Source organism: Mesoplodon bidens (assembly GCF_964165515.1).
Source record: "Mesoplodon bidens genome assembly, chromosome: 15".
Taxonomy (NCBI): domain Eukaryota; kingdom Metazoa; phylum Chordata; class Mammalia; order Artiodactyla; family Ziphiidae; genus Mesoplodon; species Mesoplodon bidens.
Genome location: NC_138171.1, coordinates 10633035 through 10645151, shown reverse-complemented (window position 1 = coordinate 10645151; position 12117 = coordinate 10633035). Strand labels below are relative to the sequence as shown.

The window sequence follows — 12117 nt, the reverse complement described above, 5'->3', positions numbered from 1 at the left end:
AACCATGCCTGCCCTTCTCCATACCTCAGCAGGACCAGTGCCTCCCCATCCTTCAGGTCCGGCTCAGGGAGGTCCCCCCATCCTCTGTGATTTTCTTCTCCTACCTTCCACTCTCTGACATCATTTTATCAGCCCACTGGTTTTCCATCTCTCTCTCCTGCTAGGCTGGGGGCTCCCGGAGAGCAGGGCCACATGGTGGTCTTGTTCTCGGCTTTCTCCCCAGCACTACGTGTCTGGCCCTTAATAGATGCTCAATAGACAATGGTGGACTAAATGAACAAACTGACCTCATATTCCCCAGTGCTCAGCCCACAGCCAGAGCTCAGGAAATGTCTGACCACTGGCCTCTCCAGCAAAAAGACCCCACAAAGAGAAATCACTGAACCCTTGTTGAAGTGTCCTTTCTGTGAACAGACTGAGAAGGAATGAGCCTGGAGTACAGATGCGGACAAGGAATCAAACTCAACCAGAGCCACTCAGCCCGAGTTCAAGATAATCCACCTCCCCCGATCCCTACCCCAGGTCTGGGACTTGGAAAACCTGCCCAGAACAGAAGAGGCTCAAGAAGACCAAGTCTGCTTCTCCTGCTCTGGCTGAGATGAAATAAAGGACTTCGGTCTTTCAAGCAGATGTTCGGGCAAACTTCCCCTGTCCTAAATTAACACGGGCTGGCAGCCAGCACAAAATAGGCTCTTCCAAGCCTTTACTCAGAGGCGAAGAGAAAAGAGCCAATTTCTTTGGGCAAAGAGGTTGGGTCTAGAGAAGACTTAGCAAGACTCTGCAAGAGAAAAAAAAAATGGGGTGGGAGGAAGCGCATGGCCCAAGTAACACCACAGCCTTTGTTTCAACTTGGCCGCAGTGCCAGGGGAACATGCCTCAATAGCCAGTGCGTCTGTGGATGGATGGCCCCTATACTTGGGTTTGCTGAGTGGGTTCTCTTTGCAGGCAGCTCTTGAACCCTACGATGGAGCAAAGCAGCAGGAAGCAGCAGGGCTGGCGATGGATCCGGGCTAGAGCCTTAGCAGTCAGCCTCGTGTCAGCAACGGGCTCGTGTCAGCACTCACGGCAGAAACGCGCACGCTTTCAGGAAGAGGAAAGCAAATCCGTCCTCACTGGGGCCGTGAGCGTGCCACTGGGCTCGAGGCAAACGGAGAGGAAATCAAAGTGTCTGCTTGGGTTAGGAAACTGTGTGTGACGCTTCCCAGGCCTGGCCCTGCTTTTTAAAATTAGCTACATGAAGATGGTCGAAGTCATCTCAGTCTGCTCTTTACCACTGCTAACTAGCAGAAGAACGCATGCTCCCTGGATGCACGGGCTTAATGAGCCCAGCAGAGGGGGGGATCGGGCGTGGCCCCTCAGTCAGGATCTCCCCCACCCGAAATGGTACCACTGCCCCTGTGTATTTCCTGAGAGCTGGAGCGGAGTGCCTTGATTCCCACACCTCCCGCTCTCCTCCTGCCCCGCCACTTCCTGGTGGGCTTACCTGCCCTGTCCCCCACCTGCACAACTGCAGCGGCTGCTCAGTCACCTCCCAGCTTCCACTTGTCCCCGCACCCAACCCCCAAAGACCATTCTCCATCCAGATTGCCAGAGCAACCTTAAAAATGTAAATGACATCATGACACCCCCCTGCTTAAAAGCCTCCAAGAGCTACTGGCTTTTGGAATGAAATCCAAACTCCTCGCCACGCCTACATGGCCCAGCATGACCTGACGGCCCCGCTCCTTTGCGACCTCTCCAGGCTTGACTGGTGTCACGCCCCCGCTCACTCTCACCCTGCACCAGCCGCCTGGGTCTGCTTTCAGTTCCCCAAACACCCCAAGCTCATCCCCATGCTGAGACCCTGGCACAGGGCAGTTCCTTCTGCCCTGGACACTCTTCTGACCATCCACATGGCTCCCTCTTTCCCGCCTTTAGGGCTCTGCTCAAAGCCACCTCTTCAGGGAAGCCCTCCCTGACTGCACTGTCCATGGTTGCCAGATTTAATAAATAAAAATGCAGACGGTTCAGTTAAATTGGAATTTCAGAAAATGATGAATACTCTTTTAACTACCAGTTTGTCCCAAGCTCTGTGCCACTGCAAAGGACATACTCATACTAAAGAAATGCACTGCTTGAGATCTGAAATTAACTTAGCATCCTATATTTTTCTGTGAACTTCCAGCCCCTTTGCTCTTGCTCCTAGGACTGGTTTCCCTGTCTTTACAGCACTCGCCCTGTCTCAAAGTGACCTGCTTATAAACAAGTTTCAGACTGTCCACCCCCTGAGGGCAGGGATCTCGTATGGCATATGCCCCCAGTGCCTGGCATAGAACCTGCACACAGTAGGGGTTTAATAAACATCTGGGGAGCAACTACGGAAGTCCTGGGGGCTGAGGGACCAGAGGAGTGAGGCTAAAAGAGCAACAACAGGTCATTTACATAGAGGCCGGATTTCAGCTCATCTTTCATGCCTCCAGGGGCACCTCTTCTCAGCAATGGGCGGTCATCTCTAGATGTCCCACAGCAGCTCACACAGTCATCCTGGGAACCGGGAAGTGGGAGTTTGGGGCCCCCCCCTTCCTCTGACGTGCCCTGTCATCTCAAGGAAGTCTGCCAATCTCCCTCGGTGAGTTGGCTTCCCATCGGTAAGATGGGGCCGGGGGAGGGCCGTTAGGCATGTCCCCTCCACTGTATCGGGCGTGACAGCAGGGAGTCTGCAGGCTCGGGGCTGAGAGGAGGGGAGAGACCCACCCGTGCCAGGAGGGACTCTTCTCCCAGACAAGAAGCCAACACAGGCCTGCCTTCCCCACTCCCTGTTAAGTAAACTGAGCTCCCAGAGGACATATGGAAGGTCAGGTGACATTGTCTGGGCACCTCCTATGGCCCGACACTTTCAGATCCTTGATCTCCTTCTATTGCTGAAATATCACCAACACCATTTTAGAGATGGGGAAACTAAGTCCCAAAGCACATAATATGAGGCCTATCCAGGCTTCAAGCCAAATCTGCTGGATGATCCCAAATCCAGCCTGCTGACCCCTTAAATACATACAATTTTTACTTTAAAAAAAAAAGTATGCAACCACAACTGTAGGGGAAAAAATAATAATAACACAAGAGGGTGTCAGACCATTCATTAATAAAAGATATCATGATTTTCTTGACGGAGGTGGAAATTCCAGCCTAATTGCAAATTACAGAACGTCTGTGGGCTCCAAGAACAATTTCTGATGGTGGAAACATTAGGACCTGAGTTAATTAGAAAACATTTCTCTGTGTCCTTTTTCAGGCATTTAAACAGCAGGATCCTTTCACACCAAAGTCTGTTCTCACAAGCAAGAGGACTGAAGTTTGGACAAACATTCAGCCCTCTGAAAATAAGACCATTTTCTCTATCTCCAGTGGGGCTCCCGAGGGGCGATCTGGCCTCTGTCTTTGGAGGAAAGCTCTGTGTCCCAGCCCGCTGTGTGTAAGGGGTGGGCTCCAGCTCCGGGGGCCAGTGACACCGTGGACGTGAGTCATCAAGGGCAAAGGTCTACAGAGCCTTAGTCATGGGCAAGCCCAGCTTGGAGTCTGACCTTTCCCAGAGGGAAGACCAAGGCAGAGAGACTCCCAGACGAGGTCAAGTGTTTCAGAAGACACCAGACCAGGTGAAGCCCAACCCACGGAGAAAAACAGGTGGGAAGAGGAGGTGTCTTCTCTAAGCGAGTTCCAATGTTTCCAGGGCACTAATTCATGGAAAAGTACTTAATTTAGCAAAAAAATTTTATTTTAAGCATATGCATTTGTATTTATTAAACAAAGCTCAAAATACAACCTTTGGGAACCTCCAAGTCATAAAATGATTCACACTAGGATATGATGACTCAGTGGGAAAGAGGGAATTCCACCACCCACGCCTCCTTTCTAAAGAATCAATTTGCCCTCTCAACAGGTGATAGGGGCCTCTGCCATCAGAGTGGTCCAGAAAACCGTCCAACAAAACAAAACACAAGTTCTCTTCAAACAATTTAAGTTTCAAAGCTGAGTAATCCGACGCGGGCAAGTTTCCAACCTACGCCCCCGCGGGACGCAGAGAGCCAGGGAGCTACTTGGCTGGGGCCGGGGGCCTGAATTAAGAAAGATTTACCAGCTGAAAAATTCCAAAACCCTGTGTCATGTGGAGGAACCTTCCAAAACACTGGATCCCACCCAGGCGCAGCGAGTCGCTCAAAGCCATGGCAACCCGGTTTCCGCTGCCGCATCACTTTTATTTTTGTGTCCTTAGATTTTTTCCTGTTTTGCCATGTTTTGCTGGGACCCCCGACTCCGCCTGAGGCCTGGGTGGCCGGGTGCCAGGGTTACCAGCTGAAGTCAGGAACAGCCTGGACTTCCTGGCGTGACCTTTGCCTAGAAGGTTACACATTTTTAAAATTTCACAGAATATATAAAGGCTTTTCAGCAATGACTGAAAATGGTAAATAGGAAAGATGCCGATCGTTCTGTTGGGGTTCCTCTTTGTCCTCTTGGATGTGACTAGAGAGATTCCTTGGGGATTGATGATAAATGTTGCCTGGGATTCCAGCTCTGTTACCTGCTGTGAGCTGACCTGGGGCCCATGGCTTGACCTCTGTGAGCCTCAGTTGTCTCATCTGTAAAATGGGGGTAATGCACCTGCCTCTTGGGGCCAGGGTGACTATTAAAGGAGAGGACACATTCACTCAACAATATGTATAAGAACCTACTAAGTGCGAGGGGCTGTTCTAGATGCTGCACATACAGCAGCAAACACCAAGTCGCCGTCCTCAAGGAAGTCTGACGTGGGAGACATCAGAGACAAGATAATTCCAGTAGAGCTGAGTACTACTGGGAAAACAGGGCAGGGCAATGGGACAGAGAGGGACAGGGCTGTGGCGGAGGTTGAACAACTTCACAGCAGTTGGTCAAGGAGGGGCTCCTTAAGAAAGTCACCCTGAGCTGAGACTTGGAGGAGTAGGAGGCCACAACCCATGAGGAAACAGCAAAAGCAAAGGTCCTGTGACAGAAAGGTGTGTGGGGCGTTTGAGGACAGGATGAAGACGGTGTAGCAACAGCCAAAGGAGCAAGAGGGCGAGTCACAAAAGCTGAAATCAGAGAGACGGGCAAGGGCCAGCACATACGGGCTCTTGGAAGTCATTCAAATGATTAAAAATGGTAATAAAAACAATATAATAATCATTATTATTACTGCTGCTATAAATAAGATGCCATTTTCCAAAACACCGAGCCTTTCTAACTTAAGAAACACCACACTACCCCTCTCCTACTGTTTTTCCACCGTCCTCCAATTTGTCATCCTGCTGGAGTGGAAACTGCCAATTCCATTTCAGTCGACGGCTATAAAAAGAACTTTGGAGCTGGTGGTGCCGATGACCCAACATGGGGGCTAAGATTAGCCCAGGAGGCTGTCCACCTTTCCTTAATGTGGGAACCAGCTGGGGTTCCCCTTCCTTGGAAAACTTCAACTGTTCCACTCCGCCCCACCTCGCAGCGGCCCTGCTGGCCAAACTGTCCATGGAGATGGGAACGGGGCTGCGTTTTGGAAAAAAGAAGTTGAGCAACAGGGATTCCCCCTGCAGAAGGCAGTCCTGGGCTGGGAGGCAAGTTCTTGGGGTCAAAAGAGCAGGACTGGCTCCCTGCAAACACAAGGCAATTCCCCCCTCTGTCTGTCAGAGCCACCCGGAGCCAGATATCCCACCAGAGAAGCCCACCGCTTCTCTGAGGGCCCAGGGACACCTCAGACACCCCGGCTTGTCTGTTGGCATCGATCCAGGAACCGTATTCACCCAGGTTCTTGTACGTTAGACACGCCACAGTCCTAAATGGACCTACCTGGCCTCAGTGACTTGCTGCAGAATTCAAGAGTCTATCTCACCACAAGATGGTTCAAGTCAGTGGCTCAGAGCAGCTAAAGGATCTTCAGACAAATTAACCTGGTTCTGAGCTTTTTCAAAGTAGAATAGCTAAATGATCAAGGATACAGATGCTTGAGCCAGGCTTCCTAGGGGCCAACCCAGCACTGCCATTTACCAGCTGTGTGATCTTCGATAAGTTATTTAACCTCTCTGTGTTCAGTTTCTCATCAGAAAATAGCTATCTTGTAGGGCTGCCATGAGGAATCAGATTGTTTATGCATATAAAGTGCTTAGAACAAGGCCTGGCACATAGTTTATTATTACTTATTCTTGTTCTTCAATGTCTCTTGGTTCCATGAGATAAAATCGTACCCATCCTTGTCTTTCCACAGCCAAGATATGATGATGATGATGAGACTAATAATAAAAGCTGACATTTAATGAGCATCTATAATGTGCCAAGCTCTATGCAAAGAGCCTAATCTGTATCATCTCATTTAATCTTCTTGTCTCTCAAGTGAAGTAAATCATCTGTATTTTACAAAAGAGGAAATATTGGCTCAGAGAGGTGACATGACTTACCCAGGATGACAAAGCTACCAAACGCAGATCATGGGTTCGACCCAGGCCGTCTGACCTCAGAGCTATGCTGGTAACCACTGCAGCTTACAGCCTCCCAAAGTCTGCCTGCCAGGCCTGCACTGGGGCAGTGTGTGTCCAATAAACAATGTCTATGGCCTAAGCAATGAGAATACTGGAGAAACCGTAAAAATAACAACAAACACTCCACAAGCACGCCCGATGTGCTGAGTGTCTGCTGCTTGCTTATGCGTTTAACTCTGGGAGGGAAAGACCGTTATTAACTCGCTCACTGGAACCTGAGGTCCAGGGAAACTGAACAACAGAACGATGTTGTATTATCTGCAGGTGAGTCCCCTAACTTCTCCACGCTTAGCCACCTGCCTCCCGCGGGTGTCCGGTTAGATGAGACAAGATGCAGAGCACAGCAGGCAAAGGGCCCGCCCACAGACAGCGTTCAACCAGAGAAAACTATTATCATCCCTCTTCTTATTAACATGCAATTTTTCAAAGTTGAAACAGACTCTGGGTTTTCCTCCCTTCAAGAGGTAAACTGAAATTTCTTCGGAAACCAAGAGAAGGAAAGCTAGAGAGTAAATGCCTTCCAGCCATCCAGCCATCCAGCCATCCAGCCGGCAAATACCTATTGGAGGCCCTTGAGTAGCCTCACAAGTAGCCTCACAAGCTTCCTAGACAGTTTAAAGCTGTCTGGCTCCTAACTCCACAAGGAACTTGGTAGCACCTGGCCTCCAAGCCAATCCCTGCACACTTCCAGCAGCCCCTCAAGGAGACTGCCAACCTGGACACAGAGAACAAGATGTCTATATATTACTAGCATTTCCCCTCTGCCAATAAGGTGCCTTGAAGCCATACACTTCTTGTGAAAGTCAGCAGAAGGCCAGCAGGATGACTTCCTGGGCCTGAGGATCCGTCAGGTAATGTTTACTTGGCCATTTACATTTCATGCCCCTCTCCTGCTCAAGAACCCACCATGACTCCCTGTTACCTTACTCATGTGCAGACTAAACCAAGCCGTGTCTCTACCTGGCATAAGGAGACCTCTCTGCTCTGGGCTTCGCCTGTTCATCAAAGCACTTCCTGGTGATAACCAGCCTCTACTCCAGCCACACAGGTTTGCTCTCTGTCTCATGAGAGCCCAGTAACTTCTTGCCACGAGACTGCTGTTCTGCCGCCTGACAAAGTCTCCTCCAAAATGTATCAAGACACTTAAAAATGTGCATGCCCCTTGAATCCACGACACCACATGTAGGCCTCAACCCTAGGAAATAACAATAACAAACAGCATTAGCTAATACATATCAAGCACTTACTATATACAGTTGGCCCTCCAAATCCACAGGTTCCACATCCATGGATCCAACCAACCACAGATAAAAATATTCCAAAAAAAAATTCCATTAAGTTCCAAAAAGCAAAACTTGAATTTGCCATTCACTGGCAACTATTTACATAGCATTTACCTGGTATTAGGTCTTATAAGTAACCTAGAGTGATTTAAAGTACATGAGAGGATGTGCATAGCTTCTATGCAAATACTACACCACTGTATACAAAGGACTTGAGCATTTGCAGAGTTTGGTATCCACGGGGATCCTGGCACCAATCTCTTGCAGATACTAAGGGACAACTGTACCAAGCATTTATGAACTCTTAATCGTATGACCACCCTATGAGGTAGAACTGCCACCATTCTCTTTATACAGAGAAGGAAACTGTTGCCCAGAGAGGTTAAGTAACTTGCCCAAGGTCCCCCAGCTAGAAAGTAGTAGACCTGGGCTTTGAACACAAGCCGACTGGCTGGAGAACATGAGTCCTTACCTAGCTGACCAAAGGAATATAGAGGATGTTCATCACTGAGTTACTTATAATAGCACAGAGTTGGAAGCAGCCTAATATCCAATAAAGGGAGACTGGTTAAATAAAGTACTGGACAACCATATGACAGATGCAATGCACCCACTTACACATCTGCGTTCCTCTCCCCTCAAGGCACCACCATAGCCCCTCAAACCCGCAGGGACTGACCAAGTGCCTTCTGAACCACTCAAACCCACCTGTCCGTCTCCCCACTGCCACAGCCTTACTTAATGCCCGTTTTTTGTTTTTGTTTTTTTGGCAATGGCTTCACCAAACTTCTTTAAAACCATCTGCCTTCTATCATGCTTCCAAAGTGTAAGGAAGCAGTTGTCACACCCTAGTCACAGGGCCAGCCCATCTCAAGAGGCTTTGTGTGAACTGGGAAGAATCACCCCTTCTCTAAGACACTCCGCTTCCTCCCATCAGAAGTTTAGTAACACACAGCTCCAGGACGTATCCAGTTTGAATGGCAGCCCCCAGAGGAGGTACCTTCATGCAGTGCAAAATTCCCACAAGTGGACAACCTGCCTGTGATAGTCTGTGGATCATCCTCAGGGCAGTAAACAAAACAGATGAACACCCCTTTGAATTAACTGGAAATCATGTCATAGGAAGAAAAAAAAAAAAAAAAAAAAGCTTGGCCTAGCATCCATAACTATCAAATAAATTACATAATCTGATATTTTTCCTACTTTTGATCACTGTCTTTCTACCATGTCCTCATTGGTAATCACATTAACACAGTCCATATAAGAAAGAATACACAGGTCCAATAAACAGAAACATTAAACCTCTCATAGCAAAGGAGTGCCAAGTCAAAGAAGTACCAATTCAGCAAATATATATTTTTTTTTTTTTCTTTTTGCGGTATGCGGGCCTCTCACTGTTGTGGCCTCTCCCGTTGCGGAGCACAGGCTCCGGATGCGCAGGCCCAGCGGCCATGGCTCACGGGCCCAGCCGCTCCGCGGCATATGGGATCCTCCCAGACCGGGGCACGAACCCGTATCCCCTGCATCGGCAGGCGGACTCTCAACCACTGCGCCACCAGGGAGGCCCTGCAAATATTTTTTTAAATTAAAAAACATGGCACTTCTGGGATGGGGTGAAACCATCACTGACACAGTATTGGTGGAAGTTTCCAATTTGTATATTTCTGGAAGGTAATTTGAATTCTAGAAGCAATATGTATTTAAAGCTCTCAAAATGACTATCCAAAATTGCACTCTGGAATAAACCCTAAATAAACAAAAAAGATACACATGGAGACTCATATAAGAAGATTAATTAATCCTACAAGTATAACAAGATTAACTGCAGTGCTATTTATAATAAAAATATAAGCAGCCAATATTTGTTGACTTACAATATACCTGGTGCCACTATAATTACCTGACATGTATTAACTCATTTAACCCTCGCGACAACCCTATGGGGTAATAACTCTTGCTATTATCATTCTATACATAAAGAAATGGAGGCACAGAAAGGTCAGGTAATTTGCCTAAGATCACAGAGCAAGCAAGTAGCAAAGGCAGGATTTGAACCCACGATATCCAGGGCCAGAGCATGCACGATTAATCACTGTGTTGCTAGCCCTCCCTTCTTGATAACAGTAAAAAAAACTTAAAAGAATGAGTCTCCTGATGTGAAAATATAATTTTTTTTTAAAAGTTAGGGGTGGGGGGCTTCCCTGGTGGCGCAGTGGTTGAGAGTCCGCCTGCCAGTGCAGGGGACGCGGGTTCGTGCCCCAGTCCGGGAAGATCCCACATGCCGCGGAGCCGCTGGGCCCGTGAGCCATGGCCGCTGAGCCTGCGCGTCCGGAGCCTGTGCTCCGCAACGGGAGAGGCCACAACAGTGAGAGGCCCGCGTACCGCAAAAAAAAAAAAAAAAAAAAAAAGAAAAGAAAAAAGTTCGGGGTGGGCAAAACTTTATCATCCAACAAAACAAGCCAGGTTGAGTTGAAATACATTATAACACACTCATGCAACGGTGAACCGTATCGATATCAAGATCCCTGGAGATAAGGGGGAATTTCTCATGGGAAGGAGAGCAGGATAGGAAACTCTACACAATGGGATCCATCCCCCAAATCAATGTCACTGGGAAGAAAAAGATGGGTCACTTTTGTATGGCCCTCAGAAGGCCCCCTGACCTGTGGTCTTCTCGGTAAACACGACTTTGGACTCGGCCGTGAAGTTCTGTCCCGTGAGAATCATCTGCTGGCCTCCGTAGACCAGGCAGCTGTCGATGTCTTGTCTTTCCACCATGGGCAGCTCATGGGCGGATCGCTGGGCTGCGGGCGAGAGAAAAAGAAGACACTGTGATGACAGGAGACGCCCATGCAGAATCGTCCAGTGATTTCACGGGAACGGGACACAGTGCACTCTGCCCACCTTTGTCACTTGTTGTCATTGCAAACATGGAAGCCTCACCCCTAGCAACCAGTGACTATGCAAATGTTATGTTCTGGTCAAAATGCTCCAAGTAATTTGGGCTAATTTTCTCCTAACAACACGTTTCATTTTCATGAATCAAGAGACAGATGCCTGTTCTCCTTTTAGGGAGGAAAGGAGAGTAAGAATTTGATTTTTTTTTTTTTTTATAAAAGGATGGGCAAATCGACTTTTTTGTAAGAGATTTCCTTTGCTAGAATGTCCTCTCTTCTCCTGCACTTGATGTCAGCAACACGCGAAGGGCTCACGGATGTAAACTTTAGGACCTGATTCCTAAAGGTTCAGATGCCTTGGCCTTGGAATTCGTTTGCCATCCTGAACATGATTTGCCCCCATCACTTCTCTGACCACACTTCCTAGAACTCCCCCTTGCTCACTCTGCTCCAGTCACACTTCTAGAATGTTCTCACCATCTCTCAAACCTACATAGCATGCTCCTATCTTTCAATGTCTGCCCTTTCAAGTCCTTCTCTCTGGAAGGTTCTTCCCTGATTACCGGCATGGCTGCCTTCCTCACTTCTTGCAGGTTTCTCCTCAGATGTCACCTCCTCAGAGCAGCTTCCTTACCCCAACCCTTCCACTCTCCCCCTCAGAGTTAAAACAGCAGCACCCACCCTCTCTCCATCTGTCTGGCTGTGTCTCTCCCTCTTTCCCCTTTATCCTGCTTAATCATTTCCAAAGAACTTTCCACTTTCAGACGCACTACATGTAGCTTCACTGGTTCATTTGTCTTTTGTCTCTTCCCCACGAGAACGTGAGCCCAGGAGGGAGGAGCGTTGCTTTGTGCATGCTGTGAGCCCAGGGCTGGGGACAGTTCCTAGGACTTAGCAGGGGATGCCTGAGATGGATGGATGCAAGTATTGATAGATGGAAGGAAGTCAGGAAGGAAAGAAAGAAAGAGAGAGAGAGGCAGGGTTGATGGATGGATGGATGGAGATACGTATGGATACAGATGTGTCTCAATATATCTTGACACACATATATATATCGATATCTCTACATATCTGCACCTACATCTTCATCTGTATCTACCATGAGGAATGGCACAGCTTGAGTGTTTAACCACAGTGACATACTTGAATGCTCACAGTAACCTTCTAAGGAAAGAAGCACTAAAATTATTCACCTTTGGGGAGCAAACTAAAGCCTAGGAGAAGTCAGATGGGGTGACGCTTAGATTTGACCCCTCCAGAACTGGTTTGTCCAGCTCCAGAGCCCCATCTCCTAGCCCCTCCGGCCAACCAGTTCTTCTGAAGGTGGGCTGCAGGAAAGAATGAAGACCCTCTCCAGATGCCTTTCCTGGGCAGGGTGAGAAATGGGTCCCATCCAGCATGAGGGACCATCTCCTCGGC

The 12117-nt window shown here is 48.4% G+C and overlaps 1 protein-coding gene across 6 annotated transcripts in view; it reads right to left on the bottom strand.

The window, feature by feature from the left end:
- NFATC2 (nuclear factor of activated T cells 2) overlaps positions 1-12117 on the bottom strand; it is a 160063-nt gene that overhangs the window by 55409 nt on the left and 92537 nt on the right. For all 6 annotated transcript variants that reach the window (XM_081257301.1, XM_081257300.1, XM_081257298.1 and 3 more), the window contains one exon: positions 10465-10605. In XM_081257301.1, the coding sequence (XP_081113427.1) occupies positions 10465-10605 (141 nt within the window). The remainder of the gene's footprint in view (positions 1-10464; positions 10606-12117) is intronic.